At 37.8% G+C, this 23,366-nt stretch overlaps 1 protein-coding gene across 2 annotated transcripts in view; it reads left to right on the top strand.

Annotated features, from left to right (window-relative positions):
• The window catches only part of HHAT (hedgehog acyltransferase), a 145,581-nt gene that overhangs the window by 64,719 nt on the left and 57,496 nt on the right, over positions 1–23,366 (top strand). For both annotated transcript variants that reach the window (XM_032684273.1, XM_032684272.1), the window contains 2 exons: positions 6,708–6,909; positions 21,493–21,637. In XM_032684273.1, the coding sequence (XP_032540164.1) occupies positions 6,708–6,909; positions 21,493–21,637 (347 nt within the window). The remainder of the gene's footprint in view (positions 1–6,707; positions 6,910–21,492; positions 21,638–23,366) is intronic.

The raw sequence follows: 23,366 nt of genomic DNA, 5'->3' as shown, positions 1-23,366 counted from the left end.
AGTGAATTAAAAATGATTTCTTCAATATTCCCCAGTTATCTGCCCTTTGCCATTTTTTGTGCTGAATGCAAAGGAAGAAAAGTACTTTAAATGCTTCTTGGTTTTTTAATACAAAACTTCACAATCTTTTCTGGGAAACATGCTAGCAACTGGAGAGTGAGAGAAAACTCAGGTCATATTTGTAAAACTGAGTGTTCTTGCATATGAATATTCTCATTAATGCTTTGTGACCCAAAAGGACTTAATTTCTCATTAAACATTTTTGTGGTAATGTAACAAGTCTTGCCTGCAGCCAACATTAGCTTAAATATTTTAAAGGGTCTGAATTTGTCAAGGTCTCTCTAAACATTGCATTAAGCTGGTGAGGTGAGAGAACCTTACAGAACCTAAATAGCTTTGCCAACAGCCCAGCAGAATTGTTAGACGATATAAAAAATTGACATTCACAGTAAGAACAAGACTTTCATCTCCTAATGGAAGGTTTGCCAAATGGTATTCCAAATACCTCTGGTTATTTCTTTATTTCAGGTGCAAATATGTGTGGCTCAGCCTTCAAAGTCATGTTTACGGGAGATGTTTCTGTGATTTAAAACAGATTTATTCAGGTAGGACCCAGTCTTGCAAAGACTTACAGGTGTGCTTTATTTATGCACTCTACATAGCTCCATCCAAGTCAATGGCAGCTTGAACTGACAAAATAGGAATTGTAAGAACTGCCTCAGAAGTAAGAATTTGCAGAACTGGGCCTGAAATCTTTTTATTATGAAGCAGAGATATAGTTTGAAATCAATAGTCTAAGGCCTTGAAAAGAGGATTAAAAATAGATAAATTAAGGAAGCCCTACCCCAGTTCTAGAGGGAATTTTCTTCTAGTTCTCACCCGATGTCGTGCTACACTTTCATTTCAATCACATTTTTTTTGTAGTGACAGTCCTTGGGATAATTTAGTAGCAAAATGAATGATACTTTGGCTATTCAGATTTATCCTCAAAATGCTTCAGGGTCACATTCAGCATTGATTTTGCAACTAATAACCCAAAATGTTTTATTGACTTATAATTCTCCAGGCATACTGCTGCCCTGACAAAACTTTTCATACATGTCCACAAATGAACACCTCCCTGTACAGAAACACAAGCGATTTCTGTTGTCAGGATGTAAGATGGAAGACTTATTATTGCTATTTTAACTTTTGCTGTGTTGCCTATATAACTGCCCAACTCAAAACATTATGACAGTAAAACAGTTAACCCTTGAATGCTTTGAAACTTAGAGGCATTGGAATTTTGAGCATCTAATGTTCCCTGAAATAAAACACAAAGTCTTCACACATTAACTGTGTACAAGAAGTTTACCATTACAAGCCAATGAACATTTTTTTTAACATTTCACCTGGTTCTGGATAAAACATTCCACCACCAATGGCTAAGGAAAGGGCAGGAGGGAATCACAGATGGCTTGAATCTTGCTGTGTGACCTTACTTCAGGAAGAAATTCAGGGACATGTTTAAGAAAGCCCTTGGACATAACAACAGTTAAACAGGTGCTTTACTTGCACTTACTTCAGGATTTAAATATGTTTAAAATCACATGCATGCGGAAGTAAGAGCAGTGTATGGAGGCTTCAAGTAATAACAGCCCTTCTGAGTAATTCTTAACTGGTTATAAATGCTCCTCTTAGAGGTTTTCTGAAGTTACCAGAATAAAACCTTTTTAATGTAGAGTCATTAAAAGAAAAGAAACGGTATGTTTTCCAAGGGAATGGTTGTCAGATCTCTTATGATTGTTCTGTAGATTACCACTTCAAGAAAACTAACAAAATGGTTATTGGATTTAAAAGGTATTCTCTGTAAGTAAATGTCACTGTTAAATACCTCAGCTATTATGTTTGTGTTTGCATTACTTCAGGGATTTAGATGGTACCATTTGCATATTTTATCCAATTCTCTAATGTTCACTTTGTGAGTTAAAATCAAGATAAATTGCGTAAATGGAACAGCTTGCTGGCTGTGGATAAGCTGATTTAAACTACTGTACATGGGATGAAAAGTAAGGCGCTTTGTTATTCGGAAGACACATACACAGCATGCTTTGTTTGTGAAAGTAACATGTTTAATAGCGTGTAAGTTTTAGTTTGAAATCAAAGCAGAGTCTATAGAAATATAATTAGACTGACATCTTTGCCTTGGGAGGGGAAGGCTAAGAATGTATGTTTAGTTGTGTCAGGTTTGGGGGTGTATGTGCAAATAATTTTGCTATATAACATCCTCTCAAAATTTGTATTTATGTGCTTCAAACGCACTCCAGATGTTTTGAGGTACTCTTAATTACACGGTGTTCTCTTCCCCCTTCTCTTCTCTCCATCTACTGTGCACAACCTTTTCTTCTACCAGCATGATGTGCCTTTCCTTGTTTTCCTTAAAGGAGGTCTAGCCAGCCCAGGAATGGTTGGCAAAGCTTGGCCTGTGGCATTTAGAAGTTCCTTTCTGATAGTCTGCCTAGAAATCTGTTCTTTCACCTTCAAATTTCTCCTTTAAAGTTTTGTAAGAGATTGACTTTTGGTCCCCTGAGTTGATGTTTTATTTTTAAATACTCACCTAGCCTGCATTTTTTGATACTAAGCATCTCCCACAGGTCTAATCTTCCTGTTTGTAATTTTCATGGATCTTAAGCAGGACCATTGTTGCCTATCCTTCTAAAACAACGTGGAGGGACATGACCAATTACTACCCTCAGATCTACTTATCTTGACATCCTTTTCTCTTTGCAAAATATTTTGTTGCTTCCTTCATTTGTCTGCCTTTGATTCATTGACCATCAAATAACTGATGAGTTTTCTTTTCCTGTGAGTACGTGAGTTAAGATAAATTTTTTGTATAATGGCACCACATTTTTCAGCTAAGTCTGCCCTCCTTGCACATCTAGAGTAAATGTGTAATCTGTTCATGAGCTATTAAGAAACTTTGCTACAAGGGTGTTTCTTTGAGATGTGTTAGGCTGCCATGAGGACCCACGGTGACTTTTATGCGCTAGTAGTCCCTGAATTGGGGATTTTGAGCTGCGCCATGGATTTTCTGCGATTAGAAATGAGAATAGTCTTAAAAGCTGCATGAAAGCTTCAAATGATACATTTATGTAATGCTATTCTACATATGGTGCAGCAGGTCAGCATGCTCTACAGCAACTTCTCCGTTTGTTAAACCCTGAGTACAGTACAGGGTTCACAGTCCAGAGGGACTGAAGGGATAGATTGAAGGTAGACAGTAGTATTGGTAAGAAGGAGAAAAGTTAGGAAGGATGCAGATAAAAGACATCAAGTTGCAGTAGCCATTGCCCCTTGAACTCTCTCTCTCCCTGCCTTCTTCCTTCCCTTCTCACAGATTTCATTAGCAAACTGCTAACAACTTTCCGAATATACTGTAAGAGACTCCTTTTCTTCCCTATCCCACCAAGGGAGAGTGAGCCAGGGGCTGTGTGGGGCTTAGTTGCTGGCCAGGGTTAAACCATAACAAATTGTTTTTTACAAAGTGTGTGTTGTGTTGTAAATGATAATACAGAAGTAATATGTTTCTTCCACATCTGGCTTAATAATGTGTTTTACTGGTTTATTCTCTGTTGCACTCAAGTGTAAGTGTAATCAAATGAGTACTCTTCTGTGAAAACACACAGGGAAAGTATTGAGAAATTAGATTCTAAACTACCAGGATGCTAAAAAATAAGCAAAATGCATTTTTGTAACAATGAGAGCTCTGGCAGTGGTTCTTTTTCAAGACAATTTTGGTTATGTCAGAGAGCACAAAGTGTCTGGCATTGAGGCAGGCTCTGCCCCTGGCTGCACACTGTGTTGTCTATTGCTTGTATGCAGACCTGCCAGCATAAGCATGTATGGACGAGTACATCACATGGATAGGATGTGCATGGATGAAGAGGTAACAAAGTTTTTTTTTCCTCATTTGTTCTGTAATGTAACAATGAATTTTTCACAATATTTTTTCTGTGTAAAAAACACAGGAACTTACAGAATTGCTCTTCACACTGTTTGTTAGAAATGACTCAACATCAATCACTCCTTCGTACCCGCTTTAAAATTGCCAGTGGAAATGCCCTGATGAGGGGAGGCAAGACCACACCATCTGAGAGTAGTTACTGCTCTTGTGACAAGGAATGGCAGCCAGCTGCCTTTCCATTTTTCTCATGGCACTAGCAAGGAAGAAAAGGGGCATTGCTTTCTGCTTTGCATTTCTCCTCTGGGAAGGGAGGCAGACTCTCCACAGTACTGGAGGGGAAGGTCAAAGTGTTAGTAAAGATTTTGACTCATTTTGGCTTCTGTCCTTCTTCAGACAGGTTTCACATAGATAGTGCAAGTGTATTTTCTGTGGCACATTTGCCATGGGTTTCATTAGGAGCTAGAACTTCACTAACCTTGAATATTCATCAGAATTATGAGTTATTGTCGCTCAATCATCTAGCTGCTGCTGTTAAACACTAAAAATCAGAAAATAGCCTATTTTTCTCTGCACAGTAAACTGAAAACGCTTCAGGCCAACCTAAACTGAGCTGCAATGGGAAATGAACAAGTTGGTGCTGCTGAGCTGTTCCAGGCAATGGCAGTGCCAGTGGAGGCTGCCTGTGCTGACAAGATGGCTGGAGCATACAAAACAGTCTCACTGCAGGAAAGGGCACTGTGCAGAAATCCAGAGCTACTTCTGCAGTGAAAGCTACCTTTTGTGCCATGGATTTAACGCAGGGCCTTATGAGGTCAGCAGAAGGGTTTCTCTGGGGATTAGAGTCAGGTCTCTGTCACACGTAGTGTCTGGGTTACTTTTAAGTGCTGTGTTTCAGTAAATGTAGGGCAGACAGAGAATGAGCTTTGCTGAGCATGGCAGGGCTGGCAGTGTCCTGTTTTGGGCTCCTCCAGGTGAAGCTCTGTGAAACAAAGCACTGCTGTGCTTGCAGGCCCATAGGGGCACGGAGGTGCTTCTCTCAGGGATGTGGTTTCCCTGCCTCGGAGCACGGCTGCCAGCCCTCCTCCTGCCAGCCTGGAGCAATGGGCCCTGCCTAAAAAATAAACCACTTAGCCTTTAAAAAGGGCTCTCTCATTTCTATAATCCTTTTCGTAGAAGGAATTTACTGAAGCAGCAGGATCTGTGGCTCTGCTCTTTTCACCCTCCATGCCACAGTCCTGCAGGGAATTCACCTGCTAAGATGAACATCTCTGCTATGAGATTAATTGACTGCAATTGCAAGTGTCTGTTATTGTCACATTGTTTAAACATAGGAAGGAGAGAGAGAAGAAAAACACAACATAAATAGAAACTATTGATCTTAAGTTCTATTTATTTTCATATGTTTAGTGAAAAAGCACGCCCATGCTTGAAAACATTATAAATGTAATCAGATGCTCCCTGTAGCAGGTTGAAGTAAAAATGTGTACTGATGTTATGCTTAAAGAGCATTTAGAGCATTTGACAGTTGTTTTTTTAATGACTTTTCTGCTTACCCTTTAATTATGCTCATCACTTTCTTTTACCCTGTTACTTATTTTCTTACTTCCTAAGATTAGGAAAAAAAGCAGTATGTTAATTTCCCTTTTAAATTTTTAAGCTAATATTTATCCCTGAATGTGAAAACTGATAACCAGAGAGAAAAACTTCACTACAAAAAATTTCCTTTAATTATCTTAGTAAGTAGGAATAGTCTCAAATGAGTACAGTGTGTCATGCCGAAGGAGTGACAGCTGAGGAGAGCTGTCACGGATAGTTCTCATATAGCACATCTCCTCTCTGGTACCCATGAGCTGGATGGTGACTCCATTGCCTGATGGGCTTCTTCAAGGTGTTGACAGAAATATGCAGCTTCTTCAAATAAATTCTGGCCAGTGGCCATGCTTTACTCAGAAAATGCCAGGAGTGGATGTAGTTATTTAGGAAGGATGGAAGTGAAATGACCCACAAACCAGTGTCAGTTTTCAGAATCCCATTGCTTCTGTTCTTTTTACGGAAGGAGCACTGCTTTCTGGACACTTACAAGCATCAAGTAATGACTAATCTTCTGACTCTTGGATTCAATTTAAATACAGAATGCATGCAGAGTGCTTCATATAGGTTTTGGGACTTTTTTGGTACCTGTGCTCTGAAGGTCATTAGGAAGACATGATCCTGAGAGTATAATATAAGACTAAAATAGGAAATATTTTCACTTCATATAATTTTTCATGAAAGAAATAAAAAGAAAGAAATCACAAACTTCTAAAAATAAAACATGTTTGCATGTAAGTCTATTTCTGACAAAAGGAAAATGGTCTATGGGTAATGACTATATATAATGCTTTAAATTTTTTGTTCTATCATTTAAATTCACATGAAGATTATGGGTAATTTTTGTAGTTGACTTAGAACTATTCCAGTTTAAATAACCTGAGTATTTGCCATTTGTAATTCTGAGAATGTAGTTTATGCTATACATTGCCTAATGGAGAGTTCCCAGGACCACAAAACTGTCTTTTTGCCAAATGTTACATGCACAGATTTCATGAAGTGGTCTGCAGCTTTGCAGAAACTAGGGCAAGCTCTGTAAGTAGAGCATGTCAGGTAATTATTCAATTTTTTTTTTATGCTAGAAATTAACACATTTGTTCTGTGGTGGATGTTTTTCTGAGATTTCTGTGAAATCTCTAACAAAGTTGCTTATCTGTTGTTTCACCTACAGGTACATTTATGTTCCAATGGGAGGATCTCAGTCCAGTTTGCTTGGAATGCTATTTTCTACAGCCCTCACTTTTGCCTTTGTAAGCTATTGGCACGGAGGACAGAGTTATTTGTGGTACTGGGGCGCACTTAATTGGTTTGGAGTAATTGTGGAAAATGGCATCAAGAGGATACTTTCTATTTCACTTATTCAAGATTTAATTGTAAGTTGAATCTCTCTTTATTTCTGTTCTTGTTTCCTGGCTCCATGCTCATCTGAAGTTCCTGGTTACTAGTTTGGTTTAACCAAGATTAAAGTCATGGATAAAAGAGTTAGCATTCCCTTGCTCACCCTCCAGTATCTGGGGTAATAGCTAGTTCATATAACTGGAGTTTTGCAAAGTATCATTAAAACAAACAGTGGAAATATGCGTGGTCTTAAAAGCTTCCTCTGCAGTCCTAGAGTAAGCAAATGCTTGTCACGTTGTATATGGCTGAACAGAAGCCAGTTTTAACATTTGTATTCTGATTTCACTCAGGATGGCCTTAAAATATTCATCTTCACTAAAATTAGGAGTGTATATTTCTAACCATGTGTTTCCTGGACAAATGAGCATGTAGCAGCTGCTTGCATCTGGGAACAAGCTTACACTGGGAAATGTTATGCCACTAAAGATCCAAGTAAAGAAACTATTATTTTGCCTTGAAGTCCTCTGATATTTTCACTTTCCTTATACTTTTGACCTTCGTGCTGTCATTTCCAAAGGACAAAATTGACTTTGACATGCAATCATATGCAAAAAGCACTATTTTAATTTTTTAAAATATTTTAATGACTATTTTTTAATGTTGATGGTCATTTTAATCTGCAGGTTTGCTCTCTACTTAATCCCAAATCTTCTAATAACTGTAAGAATAAATAATTCATATGCCTTACTTCCTTCCGGTGACAAGGCACAGAATTTCTACTCCTGTATAATGTTGTTGGAGTAGAGACTCACTCTGCAGCCTGATGGAATCCTGATGCTCAAGTAATGATGCTTGTTCTCCATCCCAGCCATTTCAGTTTTCACTGTTGTAGCATCCCCTCTATGGCAGCTGATGCAACTCAGTAATTTAGGAGCCAATAACAACCAGTGCTACCTTATATCACCCAATTGTCCATCACTGTGATTTCAGTGATAGTCTGGAAGCAGCTTTTTACCTTCCTAGAGAAGGAGTTTATCAAATCCGTTAATCTTCCCTCTAGGGTATAACTGAGCTTCACCATCTGATCAGCTGCATATGTTTGTCTCTAGACTGGAGGACAACATAGCTTTTTAGGCATCCAGCTGTATGTGGAAATATAATTGTAGGGGCTTTTTATCTGGTGTCACATATAGTAGAAATTTTAAAAGAACTCTTAAGGAATTAAGTGCTTAAATATCACAGAAATTATAATGGCTGTGGCATTATGAAGGTGGGGGTTTTATATGTTGGATTAATTTCTAACACGTAGTTCTACTTATAGTTAACTGATGCTGGCACGAGGGTTCTTTTTTGCATAAATGAACTCCTTAACAATGAACCAATTGCATTTTACTCCCTTTCCTCCTCTTTGTTTTCATCCAGTGTTTTTATTAGCCTATCTAGTGTCTTCCATTTCTCCTTTTTTGTTCATTTCTGTTTGGAAACATAGCTGTAGACCTTCCTTAGAAGACACTTTCACATCTTTCCCTGAAATATTTCTGAAGCCAATATTTTTAATATGAATAGTCTTGGCATCTAAATTAGTGCATTAGACAGATCTTGCTGCACTCAGTAATGGCTGAGTCATGATTTGCCTTGTGCCTTGAAGGTTTCTCTACAATGATGTGAGCTACAGTCTTTGCAAACCGCTCCTTATTGCTCTTTCCTCAGTCTTCTAACTAACTCCCATTTTCTTCTTGAATGCTGAGACTGGGGAACAGATGAATAGTTGGATTTTGACATTTCCTTATCAAGAGGTGGAGTGATATGACATTCTCTGAGATGTACCACTTTTGAAAGAAACTGAAAGTTTCTTAATGCCCTGTATAACTTTCCCCCATGTAATCTGGCTTTTGGAAACATTCCTATAATCCTGTCTTAGTGAGAGGTGTACTGCAAGCCTAGTCACTATGGTGTTGAAGACTCCCTTCTGGGGGCCGGGTTTTTCACTTAAATGTCGTCTGTTGACAAGCTGAAATCCTTTGTATTCTTGAGCTTCACTCAGTGTCTGTGTTGGCTCTTGAGGCCTATTTTTGAGAAGGAAAGTTTATTTTTGTCCCCAGAACAGCAGATGAGTTTCTGAAAATATACAAAGCACAGGTATCTGCTTTTTTTAACCCATTCTGTTTACCAAACCTCCTCATATATTATTGTTAAATTGAGTTACATAGTTAAGTTGAGCAGGAGGTGTTTAATTAATAAAATATAAAAAAATCTAGAAGTGTAAGTTGAATTTTAATTCTGCTCTGGTTTTAAGGTGGAATTAATGACAAATAATAACAAAAACGGTATCAAAACTGTCTCCTTCCCCCCCCATATTTTCTCAATTTTCTTACAAAGGGAAGATTTAGAAATCTAAATGAAGCACATTCAAGTCTCATCCTTCACTGAATCGTTGTGTGACTAAATATATATATACATATATATATATAAATATATATATAAAGACCCTATATTTATGCAGATTTTATGGTAGTTTCAGTCTCAGCACTTCAAACTTAGTGCAATATGAGGAAGTAACACTTTTGGAGCAGTCTGACATGTTTTAAATGTCATCTCAGGCATATTGAGCTAGAATGAACAAAGAAGTATGGGCATTATTTGTGAGAAGTAAAATCAGCATACAAAGAAATATTTAACGAAAACAGTAAATTTTCTGACCCAAAAAAATTGGTTCTGAAACTTTTTAATTTGTACTGGTTTCAAACCAGTGTGTGGCTTCCTGATTTCAGCTTTAAAAGAGCTGATTCTCCTTATGTACTTTTCAGCTTACACAGTTCTGAACTTTCATGTTTCAGTAAGTTGTGTTATGAGAAGTTGTCTACATATCTTTTTTTCCCCCTAGAGATTAATTGTTAGTTATCAGTAAATTAGAACTGAATTAATATTGTCTTTTCAGCAAAACATTATGTATAAAACAAAAATAAATGCTATGCATTGTAAACTAGGCTTATCTGGGAACTTTATATTAAACGGGAGAAGTTTCATCGTGTTTCTAGCAATTTTTTTGTTTGTTTGTTTGTTTGTTTTAGTTTTTCAAGTGATATTTAGACCTGTACTGAGCAAAGTAGTGCTTTGCCTCACTGATTCTATATTCATTTCTTACAGATGAACAGAGACTCCAGTGGTAACTCATTTGAAATCAGTGATAGAATTTGTATTGACTTTTAATAAATAATGTGTCAGATTTCTGAAAGAAAATGCTTATGGCTATCCTTCTTGCAGTGTTTTAATTTTTTTTCCTTAAGGAAAGCGACATATAGATCTATTAAAAAAATTAGATCTTGGTACAGAAATAGATTTAGAATTATTTAAACCTTAGAATAGCTGGCAACACCTTTAAATCAATGGATTTTTAAAAAAGAAATATTTGGAAATCATCCGAAAGGAAGATGTAGCAAGGGTGGGTGAAGTTGGCAGATGGATGAAATTAAAGTTTTAATGTGAATTGAAACAGCAACATTTATCTTTTTAGTTCTTTCTTACAGTGAAAACATGTCATTCAGTTTAGTAAGATTTTTTTTTAATTGAGTGGTAAAGGTCTCTCTTTTAACAATCACATTATGATGAATTTTTAGTTTAAGATCTTATTTCTAGATTTATTTAGTAAGAACCTAAATATGCCATAAAAAAATTCATTTTGAGAAACCAACTAATTTTAAGCATGGCATGTTTTAAAGTAATTTGTACTATCCTTGTAAGTGTTTTGGTTTTTTTTAAAGTATAAAATACTTTGATTTCTACATTTTCATTTACGGCTGGAATGAGGTGCACTAGTTAATTCTATCAGTATGCTGAAATTTCCTACCCAACCCCTCTTTGCAAAAGGGAAAATATTTTGTATGATGTCCATGATTTTGATTAGTGTGATTCCTCTTCTTTCCTCAGAAGAATGAACATACATTTGTCTCTACAGTTAAAATATCTCCATTGTTTTGGATAACAGACATGTGGTACATCTGACAATTGATATCTTTAGCTTTGCAGAGAACAGAATTTTAGATGTCTTTCAGAGTTTAGGTGTGGTGGTGGGAGGAGTTGTCCATTTTTTTTCCTCTGCCTAATTTGGTTTACCCTGTTGATTCTGTTAGATGCATTAAAATCTCTACAGTTGTTCGTAATAGTTATGCATTATATAGTGGTCCTGCAGACAGCTGGTGTGGAGCATGGAAAGGTTCTGACTGGTGAGCCTGACCTCTGGGCTGTGATTCAAAAGGGAATTAGCTGATCTAACAGCTCATTGCTATTGAAGAGGGAAAGGTTTAATTTCTCTTTCCTCCCTTCCTTCCAGTCTCGCCCCTTCCTCCTCCACATGACTTCCTACTGGAATCTTTGCTGAGCTGACTTAGCTCTTTACCCCAGCAGAAAGCTTTACTTCCTCTGGTAATTTTATTGCTAGATGATTTGACCAATGAAGAGGAATCTGAAAAGCACACAAACCAGTACAATGCAAGAACCAAAAACCAAGGAAAAGAAGTGGAAGAGGAGGAGCTCGACTACTTGGAACCTCCCTCTTGCAAATGTACCTAAACAGTACAGGCTAGTAGATTGAGCCTCTGTGTTTAAAGGCAGTGGGACAAAGAAACCAATTAGGTTCTGCTGCAGTAATTATTCAGCCCTGTGTTAGGGCCCATATTCAGCCTAACCAAGCTCAAATTCCTGCGAATTTCACAGCCACTGAGTAAATGTATAACTGTTTCCTTTAATGACAGGATTTATTTTTGCATGTATAACTCACTTTGAACTGTTGTGAGATAAGTAAAGTTTCCTTCTGCAGCTGAGGCAAGATGCGACCAAACAATAGGAAGTCATTCGAGGGAGATATGTTTGTTGATCACCTTGTGAGATAAAATCTTTAATAATATCTCTGCAATAAATGACGACTCTTCTCAGCTGTTCTTCAGCACACACTAGGCTTTGATCTTTGTTTTGCTTCATTTGGTGAAAAAAGTATTTATATCACTTGTTTACTGTTGTCAAGCATGTCTAGCCTTTTCTTTTTACTAATAGTTTTGTTTAATTCATACATATTTTTATTGAAACATGGTGATTCAATTAAGTGACAAGCATTGCCAATGATACTTTCTTCATAACATTTTTATATACTTGCTCTAGACTTCTGTTGAGTTTGTCTCAACACACTCTCGTGAAGCCTTCCTCAAACTCATATTCTCTAGTGCAGAATTGTTTTTTGACATTAGGTACTACTCATAATGTCAAAACCTAGACCACTGGAAGGGCTTGCCACCCACTCTGTACCCCCCACCTCAACCTTGAGTTCAGCCATATCATTGGTCTAACCAGAAATCTTTACTATCCAAAGTAGATGTACTCTGACCCAAAACTGGCAGAAACTTCCCTTCCTAGATGTGAAGGCAGACTTGTGACAACTGGTCTTTGTACGGTACCTAGAAGCAGCAAGCTGAGTTGTTGAGGTGCTGTTTTGTACTGAGCTGCTGAATGACCATCGAAGGTAAATAGGGGCTGGCTGATGTATCCTTATCATTCCAGTGACTTCTAGCTTTGCCAACAATAATTCTGAGTCAAGCAATTCTTGCCACGTTTCGGTTTTTGCTTGATTTTATTCTTTTCTCTCTTCTCCGCCCTCTTGTTAGGGTTCATTTGTCTTCACAGAAGTAAATCCCATAACATTTTGAGAGCTCTGCTGACAATGCATGCACACAGACACACTTGCATTGGGACAGTCTTTTTTTTTACTGAGGGAAGTTCTTGCCTCAGACTCAGTAACAAAGACTGAAAACATAGTAGGAGTTGTTTTGTGTGAGGGACAAGTGTATGCAATATGATACCGGCTTTTATATGCTGAATGACAAAAATGACTGCAGAAACATTTCAGAGATAACACATTCTGTTGTTTCCTACCTTTTGAGTACAGGCGTCCATTTTTTGTCGAATCTGTGCAAAAATTATTATTTTTTATGCCAGCACTGGAGAAACTGTTGTGATTTTCTGCCTGTCTTTAACCATTACTGCTCTGTTTCAGACCACAATGTCAGCTTGGAAGCCCCTTGCATAGCTGCTCAGCTGTCACAATAGAAAAAACTTTTCTCCCACCTACCAGAATTATTTACTCTTTGTTTTGGAGATGTTGGGCAGTTTTCTGGTGGCCAGTTCATAATGCAGTTTCAAAAGGAAGTAAATCATGCTGTGGTGTGAAAACAAGGCAGATTGATGGTGGTTATGTACTGCTTTGTTACAGGTACTTGAATACAGCCTCCCCCTGTGGTTCACCTCAAAAATTAGTCCAGGCATTAGGTGTCAGCAGTTACAGAAATACAAGTTAAAGTACTGAGGAGTGGTTGCACTCTGATCTTTCTGCTGTACCTTGAGCTACAGAAACTTGCCACAGGGGAAGTGAGGTCTGTATTTGCTGGGAGTGTTTATCAGATATCTCCATGGGGATTATTACTGTGTATTATTTATTTGATAATAGTTTCATGATGGCAGTGTTGGGGAGGACCATGAGGGCAGGATGAAAATGTAGCACTAATGATTGATGAAGTTAAATCCCTTCCCAACTGGATTACAGTTTAAAAGGTAAAAATGTTAAAATGTGGATGAGGGAGCTGAAAGAGTCAGAATGAGCATAATGGGAACCAGAAGAACAAAACTAGGGATGTCAAGGACCTGGACACAGAGGAGAGTGTGCGACTCTCTCGATCAGTCCTCCTGAGACACATTTATAGGAGTATGTACACTGCCATTACTTGGTTAAATCCCTTGCTTCAAACATAAGACAGAAAAGAGGATGGTGCATTTCAATGCTGTTCATTTCACACTTTTCACAAGCTGCCACTTTAGAAAAATAAATGTTTGGGCAGGTTCTTTGGTGGTGAAGAGTTAAATGTAGGAGCAAGTATAGAAATTTACTTTTGTGTATGTCAAACTTTCACACATGCATCTGTAAGTGTAGTGGATACATATGAGCCGGTAGGAGGCTTTCTTCAAACAGAAGGGGGAGTTGGCTGTTTGCTGAGAGATGCTATAAATGTAGATCCTTCGGAAAATCTAAAAATGAAATGGTGCTAGTGCAAGACAGCGTTTTGTTGAGTGAATGTTTAGTAAGACATCAATAGAGAAGATGAGTATCTTCTCAAATGCTATATATAGCATTTATTCCTAAATTCAGAATCAAGTTCTATTTGTGAAAATAGATCTTAACTGACAGCTGCTTGATTTTAATTGTGTGGTCCTCTTTTTATAGGAGTGATGTAGGGAATTACAGGTTGTTTGCATCATCCTGTCTCTTGGTAAAATGCTGTCAGTTCCTGCCTTCATGTGTGAACTTTCCAGGAGCTAATTTTTACCTTTGCTTTGGAAGGAAAGTATATACCTTGAAAAGAAACAGGATATGACCTCAGGCCACAGTTCAGCTTGAGCAGAAAGAAGGGAACAACTGCAAGCAAAATAAAATGCAAGAAAAATAAAGCAAAGTGAAGTAAAGGGGACTGGTTCTGAATTAGAGTTAGCTGAAGAACAGAGCAAACAGGAATAACTGCCATGATTCCTGAAGGGTGCAGTGTATGTTGATGGGGAAGTAAATTTATTCTTCTGTTTGGTGTGGCAGTTATTGATGGATAAGATCTGGTAGCTCATCTCATTCACTTGCAGGCCTGTTCTTTACCTCATTACTGTTACAGCCCTAGGGAGTCCACAGTTTCTTTCGGATTATTTCATAAATGAATATTTTGTGCATGTATTCAAACAGAATTCTTTATTTTTGTTGTGTTTCTGTTCTGTGGTACAGTCTCTACTCTCACTGTATTGAGCGTCTGTCCCTCAGCTTCAGAGTGCAGGAGTGTGTATCCTATTGAGATGTCAGCCTCTCATCAGTTGCCTTTCCCCTGCTCCTGCTGATCTTTGAGCCTAACTTCTACTATCATTAATGAGCACATGTAGTCCCTCCCTTTGTTTCTGCAGTCTCCCAAACACACTTTTGTCACCATTACCCACTGACAATGTGAATTGACAAGCATAAGATGCCCTATTGCTTGTACCCAACCCATCTTCATTTCTGCTGCTCACTTTAAAAATTAAATAAATTGGCATTCTCTTTGGCAGAGCTTTGTCACAATTTTCAGCCTTTCCTCCGTCCCATCTGCTTCCCCAGCTGCTCAGTCACACCCTGCCCTCCATTTTCAGTGTGCTGAACTGCAGATAGATAAAATAGCCGGTAACTGTTAGTCAGGATGTGTCGCTTCCCTTCCCACTGTCCCATCTGCTCCTCGCTCTCTTTCAGCTCTTCACCCATGCTCCTGTTTTTATGCTGTCCCGTTATTTTTGGCAAATGGCTGCATTGCGGATGACCCAGATTCAGGGTATGCGTTGAGGTGTTCACTCTTGTGGTGATTCCTGGGGTTCAGGGTTAGATGCTGAAGAGTTGGCTTGTCATTTAACTGAGCACATTTTCTGAAAGGAAGCACTTTTAAGATTGACTGGGTGGTCTCTCTCACCTCTGTAGAAAAGTATCGAAATTGGGGGCGGGGAGGGGTTTATTCTTCAGTTGTGGTACAGTGGAGGGTGAAAACTGAAGCTCAGAAAACTGTACTGGCAAATGGAACTCCAGCAAGTGATTTGAGTTCTTTTTCAAGCATTTTGCTGATATGCATAAAAGCAGCACCCGTGCCCCTCCCCGTACTGGGCACCTTTTCCAACAAACATTTTACCCATCCGTGTACTCTCCCAAAAAATCCTTGTAAACCCTAAATAGCAGACTACTGCAAAGAATTTAGGTTTTGTGACATAAAGATGAGTCAACATTGTATTAGCATTATTTGTCTAATAAAAACCGTCAGGAAATAGAAAAGATGCAATTTTACTAACTGTAGGAAGCACACTTATTCTCCTCTCATACCCTAGGAGAAGCAGTGAAAGACAATGCAGGTCTTGGTGTTACATTCATGGTAGTTAATTTTACTTGATTTCTTTAACACAACAAATAGTACAGTTTCTATATCTTATTTTAAAATTATTATGGGTAAGTTGGCTGATAGGTTTAAGTGGGAGAGAATGAAACCTGTAGAACAGATAGTAGTACAATACTGTATGTTTAAAAAAAGAAAACTCTTCTAAAGTTGTTCTAGATGAAAATAGAATAATGTAATCTCTAATTTTGCAGTTCATAGTACTAAGCATGTTTCATGTCACTCTGGCCATAGCATCTTGACAGTCAGTCTTATTCCACAGTGCACATGTTCACATAAGAAATAATTCAACTGCTTCTCCAATTTCATCAATTCTCTGGATGGGTAGCTCAAAAAGATATAAATGTGAGTATTTGTTTTACTCCATGAAGATGGACGCTTATTTAATTTGTGGGCAGTTTAATTCATTTATATGGTACTTGTTAAAGTATTTTTAGTATAAGCAAAAGCTTATACTTATCACTGACTTGATGTAGAAGTTTTCTTTAACCTGTCTCAGAACAGCTGTATAAATGAGATGTGTTGCAAATGCAGCATGCTTAGATGTTTTCCATCTTCTGAGCATTTGCTAAAACGGTACCGGCTAATGTCTCTCAGGGGAGGCTTCTTGCTACTTGACACTCTGTCATCAGGCCGGGTTTACAGTGTGGTAGAAAACATGCACCCCAGTTCCTGAGCCCTCCCTAAACCAGTATGATGCCTTTGGCCTGCTCCCAAAACAAGCTACTGCAGTTGGATTCAGCAGCCCTCTGAACAGTGAGCCTTTGGGACATGCCAAATCCCCATGGTGCCACCACTATTGCTAGAAGTAGTTTAGGAATGGTTGCCATAAGAAAATGTAGGATTGCTTCCCTGATGAAATACTGGTGGATATATTTCTGCAAAAGACTTCAGTGTGATATTTTGTATAGGATTGCCTAGTTTTCACTGCTGTACAGAATTTGGCCTTAGGTGTCTCCTCAACTTCACAGAAACATAGAATGGTTTGGTTTGTAAGGGACCTTAAAATCACCTGCTTCTAATGCCCCTGTCGTGGGCAGGAGCACCTTTCACTAAACCAGGGTGCTCAGGGTACCATCCAACCTGACCTTGAACACTTCCAGGGATGGGGTATCCCTGACTTCTCTGGGCAACCTGTTCCAGTGCCTCACCACCCTCACAGCAAAGAATTGTTTTCTAGTATCAAATCTAAAGCTACGCTCTTTCAGTTTGAAGAGATTCCTCCTTGTCCTGTCAGTAATTATGGCTCGTCCTGTCACTACCAACTTCCACGTGGAAGGGAAGGACTTAGCCTGGTCAGTATTCCCCAAAGTATTTTCTCTGCTGTTGGCAAACTAGGAGATCTAAATGCATTTATCTGGACCCTCAATTTCATCTTTCCATGCCATTCAGTAATACTGTTGTACACAGTCCTGTAAAAATGCAGATTTATTGTTGATCAGCTCTAACTCACCTTAGGGAGAAGTTCTTTAAATTGTGGTCTGCTCTCTGAAGCCACTTCTCCTGCCCTGTTTCGTATATTTTGCATTCATAGTGGTGTAATTACATTGCAAAGCACATGAAATAAGTATTTTCTCTCTAACTCAAAATTACTTTTTCCATGTCCCTTACCTTGACTCTTAATTCTAACCTAAATTGTCTGTTCTGGTGTGTGTTGTCCTTCATAAGCTATCTTTCTTAAGAAACAACCATTATACAAGCTTCCCATTTCTGGCTTTGTTTTAGAGGCTAAATGTGATGTGCATGTGTAACTCGAAAAGGTTTTAGGAATGGAAATGTTTGGACCTTTCAATCTTTTTCATGCCTGTCTTCCTCCACCACTCTCAAACACATACACAGATTTACTTGTCAAGGTACCCTGCTACATGATAGTATCATTTATTTTTGTAAGGGGACTGAGAAGGCTCAGTTGAGAGAGATCTGATGGCAGCCAATTTTGCTCTACCCAACGATGTGCAGAGGGAAGTTTTTCCGACATCTGGCAAAAATGTCTGAGGCTGATCTTCATTTACAGCAGGAATGGGTTTAGAATAATAACCCAAACTCCATTCAGCTCCAGGAAAGGTAGACTGAGCCAACCTTTTATTAGTCACCTTCTATGTCATGCCACATGCCTTTGGGCTGAGCATCTTGACAATATATCTATTTTTTTGTGTAGTTTAAATGCTACACTCCTTTTATTTCACAATGTGTGGGGAGGTGGGCATTACTAAAAGTAAAATTTGGTGAAGTATTGAAGCAAGATTACAAGCAAGATGGAGCATTGAGGGGAGATGCAAACATAAGTGTTTCAGCCAAGCAGCCAAGGCTTCATTGTCATTTTAACAGTAGGTGCTCTTTTACCCCTCTACCTTGTGGCCTTATTTCCAACAGGAAAAGAGGAGAGAGAAAGAGAGAGTAGTAAAATCCAGAGAAACACCACAAATCCATAGCAGTTGTTTTTATTGCTGTAATGGAGGATATTGTTAAAAGCATTAAATAACATAATGAAGAGTTGTGGGTGCGGAGGGTTTTTTAATTTTGCTTTGATATAAACAACTTGCACATTCAGAAAAATCTACGTGCTTGTAGATACTTAAATAAAAAAAATCTTATTATTGTTTATCTAGATCAGCCTCATTTCTTTTTCTAAATAATGCTAAATAAGGCTAAATAATGCTTCCAGTATATTAATCTGCTCACAATAGCTGCTTGGATACTTTCCTATTTAGCTTTTTCTAGATGACTTGAGATGTTTAAAGAATGTGCTCTTTTTTTACCTTCACTGCAGCTGAATACAAGTGGCGTTTACATCAAAGACTGTCAGGAAAATGTGTGCTGCTTTTTTGGATCAATGCCTAGCAAAGTTAATGGAAATTAGCTACAGCAAAATCCAGAAAAGGTTCAGTGTTTGTCTAAACTGTTTCTGTCTTAAACTGCTCCTTTATACCTTATAAATGGCTAAAGACTTTTATGGTCTATACTACAGTTAACTTGCATTGTTTAACATGCAGCACTTTTGTAGAGTGTGGTGTACTATATGTGACAGTTTAATTTATTTTTTTAGTAACTCCATTTAAAAAAAAAGTAGAACTTTTTTAGCTATTCATATTGTTTTAGTCATACTGCTTTGGGCTGTAAAACAGGCAGACTTTGCAAACTTACTGAGTCTGATCAGTACGTTGATGGAAAATGCAGTTCAGCACCACCTGTCTGATGAGTTGTCCATCTCTATGTACAGCTTCAGCAGAAGATTTTTTTACCCTTTCTTAATTCGAACTGTTTTCCCTTAGTGTTGAAAATAAGCTTGATAGACAGAGGGAGAGTGAAAGACGATGCTCCTTTTGAGCTGCAGGTTAGTCAGAATTAGTTAGTGTAGAAGTGGGTAAGTTTGGTGACAACAAAAAAGTTCAACCTAGCGTGATCATAACTTCTTATTATTCAAACCTGATTGTTAACATGGATTTAACAGCAAGATTTGGAATGTTTTTCTCTGTGTGCACACACATTCTGAAATGGCTTACGTTTTTTGTATGTGAGACCATACATTCAATCTATACGTTTCTGGAAGAGAAAAACTTAAGATGTCCTCTGTGAGTGCATGATCAGAAGGAGAATGTATTGGAAGTCGTTGGGCAGCTTTGGGGATGCAAGGTACCAGAAAGGGAAAAAGTTATTTCACTGAGTAACTGTCTATGTCAGTGAATATTTATACAATTCTATTATATTCTCTACTTTTCTCCTATCATGCCCTAGGTTTCATGCAAAATTTTCAGAGAAAAATCTCAGTCTCTGTTTTCACACATGACTGTTTTTCACAGCATTGTATGGAAGATTGACTATTGCTGTATTGTACATACAGCCTATGTAGAGCTTTCCTTAAACCTTATTTATCTCCGTTTTTGTGCTGACTCAAACTGACTCATACTAGACAGAGCTCTGACTGGGGCTAACATTCAATTTAGCAGAGATTTACTTTGCAGTAATATGTTGAAATTGTATTTTTATCCCTGTAACTGCAATTTATTTGAAGATTTGTCACTAGCAGTAGAAACATTGTTTTAATGTTTACAGAACTAGCAATTTAATTTTCTAGATCTGTATTTTTAAGCCTGTTTTGAGCATGTGTTTCTGTTATTTCAGGTATCTGAGCATGAATTCTGGTCTGGCTGTAACTATTAAAGATTAATTACTGGTCTTTTTTTTTTCCTGATGCTGCAGTCACAAGATTTTGTTTTCTGCAACGTCATCACTTGTGACGTGGAGGCTGAGCAGCCCCCTGAGACTTTCCTTAGTTTCCGTACCCTGGCAAATACTCATCACTTCACACAAAGCATTCAGTCTTTTGTAGATTCAAGCACTATGTACAGAGGTTTTCAACCCAGGGCCATGATGAACAAGGTATTTTTCCTTGTGCAGTAATGAGAAAATATTTCCTTGTGAAGTGCTGTAATGGTCTTTAAAATTTCTTCTAGCAGCTGAATATTTGAGGTAGCTAAAACTCTCATCCTTCTTTTACCATCTTCCTGCAGTCTCTATACTGCACTCACACCTCAGGTGATAATGCCAAATACAGATTAAAAAAAAATGTAAACTAGTATATAGTTGAGAGAGACCTACTTCATTTGTATCATTAGAACAACAGTACCAAAACCTTTACAATGGATAATTATGCTTCTCAAACATGAGCAGTAATAGTTGCACTGACAAAAAAATTTGGGATTCTGTCTATATGTATTTTTTTAGATATATCTATTTAAGAGTCATTGCTATAACCAGTTCTGATCTGACTCCAGAATCTTTCAGTGATGACTTATTAATCAATCAAGGATTCATGACTTCTGAAGTTGTTTGATGTTGTGTACTGAAGTGCTTTATTCCATGTTGGAACCTACTGGATAGTATTACCCCTAGAATCATGTTGTTACTGTTGTCATCCTCAGTAAAAATTCATCAAGGAGAACATTTAATAAGAAAATAATTAAGACATTAAATGTGTAGAAATGTGTCCAATTCTGGGCTCCCCACTAAAGAGGCATGGACATACTGGAGAGAGTCCAGCCAAGGGAATGAAGCCTCTGCTGTTAAGAGGAGAAGTGGAGAGAGCTGGGACTGTTCAGCAGGGAGAAGAGAATACTCGGGAATCTTATCCATGTGTATAAAATACCTAATTGTAGGGGAGAAGAAATCAAAAGCAGACTCTTCTCAGTGGTGTTTAGTGACAGGACAAAAGGCAGTGGGCTTTAGACTGAAATGCAAGAAATTCCGTCTAACCTAAAAAAATCTTTTTTAACTGTGAGGGGGTTGGCCCAGTGAGGTTGTGCAGTCTTCATCATTGGAGATATTCAAAACCCAACCAGACACAGTCCTGAGTAGCCCACTCCAGCTGACCCTGCTTTGATGTCCTTTCTAGGTAATCTCCAGAGATCCCTTTCAACCACAGCTATGATTCAACACCACTTTTTGTCATAAAGTCGTACTCAAACTTAAATGGCAGTGGTGAGAAGTTGTGTTAGATATTTTAAAATCTGTTCCATAAGGATTTGAACTTCTGTATAGAAGTTTTTTGTCACAACGGCAATGTCTTTTTCTAAGGTTGCTTGAAAATTTGCAGGGATTGTTAAGTTCATCTGCACCTTTTGTTTTACCCCTCAGGAACGTTTCTTCTCGCCAAGAATTCGTCGTCGACTTCATGCTGTCCTAGCATCTGTTAGCACTTCAATGTTGATTTTATCAAATCTAATATTTCTTGGAGGAAATCAAGTTGGAAAAATCTACTGGAACAGGATCTTTATGGAAGGCAAGTTTATTTTTATGTGCTTTCTAGATAACAGAACTTTCCAAATATTACCTTGGGTGGGCTGAGCCAGGTTCTTCTCTCAGTGCGCTAACTGGGAGTAACTTTTTTTCTGGTCGTGTTCAAAACAATCAAAAATCTGTCTGACAAAAGCTAAATAACTAAGCAGGCTACATGACTACAAAGACACATTACCTTTCTCCTATCAAGTCTACAAAGAAAGTTATCAGGCTTCTCTGTCAATGAAATTACTAAAGATTAAATAATAAATGTGTGACAAGGTAGCAAGGTTGGATTTTTTTCCCCCATTCTGCATTTCATGTACATCAGTAAGAATAGGCATACTAAAGCCAACCCCATAGATTCTGTGGAGGGTTAGTGGATGAGATCTGCATGGTACAGCATAATTGAGCCATTAATTGGTTTTTTTTGTAGTGAATCTGATGTCAGGGTAGGGACCTGCTGACTATTGAGGACAAGTTTGAGGACAGGGGAGCTTGGGTGACAGTATCAGCCTGTGGTGTTGCTCAGTAAGCAGTTAGTGACACTGTGCTGTGAGCTGACACAGGAGACAAATTAAGCTTTAATTTTTCTCTCAGAGCTCAGTGTAAGTAGGACCAATTTTCTTTTTAGTGTTATTCCTACCAGAGGCCCATATTGTCAAATAAGGATCTCATGGAGGAAGATTTCTTCCTCATAAAGGAAGTACTACTAATAGGCTTCTGTGCCTAGAAGCATTCTGCTACAAAGACCACACTGTCTATTACTCCTTTGTGAGGTGTTTTCTCCTCTTGTTCCTTGCAATGGCTTAGAAGTCAGTTCTGGAGATCCAAGGTCCTACTTAAGCATCCCAAAACAATGAAACTCTTATAGAGTAAGTTATGTACATGAATGAAATGGTTTATCTTCTGTACTGAAGAAAAAACCCATTCAAACAGCTCAAAGAAACGTACATTTTTAGCATAAAATATAGTGAAGCTTTTTGTTAATACTGAGCAGGAAAGATGGAGTGAAGTATTAGTTCATGTTTAGTTTTTGCTCTTAAAGCATAAAATATTTGTTTTCTGTTTTCTTAAAAGGCTTTATTTTCTTTTAAATTCTTTCCTTTCAGTTAGTTGGCTAATAGTTTCAGTGGAAAAATTAGCTGAGAGAAAAAATTTGGAAGCAAAATTAGATGTCACTTCTTATCTATTAAAAAAAAAGGGCACTAATGAAATTGTGCATTTCAGGTTTATAGCTTCATACAAATTATTTTCATAATGGTATTTGTATATTATAAATCAAGAAGTATGCCTTCCTCTTCGGAAGGGTTAACAGTTCACAGAATTCTGGGGTTTGAAACTGATGAATGACAATGTTTTATTAAGTAGAATGGTATTTAATTAAACCAGATAAATTATTGATTGTTTTTCTATATTTGGGTTGCTGGTGGGGTTTTTTAATAGTTTTTTGATCTATTGCTCTTGCACTAAATACATAGTTACTTCAGGATTAGGTACCAGACATCTAAGACAGGAATAGGAAATTAATTTAGTCATTTGCATCTTTGTTTCCATGACCTGTTAATCAAATTAACTTTATTTTTAGAACATGAAAGCTTTTGCTTAGTGCAGCTCATACTCTACTAGTCGAAATTTCGAGTATTTAGCTTTATATGCCTGTGTTCTTAGATCACTCAGATTACTGTGACCATATTCTTTAGCTGCATTGTTGTTCTGACAATTCAGGTGTA

This window comes from Chiroxiphia lanceolata, chromosome 3, assembly GCF_009829145.1.
Source record: "Chiroxiphia lanceolata isolate bChiLan1 chromosome 3, bChiLan1.pri, whole genome shotgun sequence".
Lineage (NCBI taxonomy): Eukaryota > Metazoa > Chordata > Aves > Passeriformes > Pipridae > Chiroxiphia > Chiroxiphia lanceolata.
Note: the sequence above shows the minus strand (reverse complement) of the source record. Positions and strands in the feature narration are given on the sequence as shown.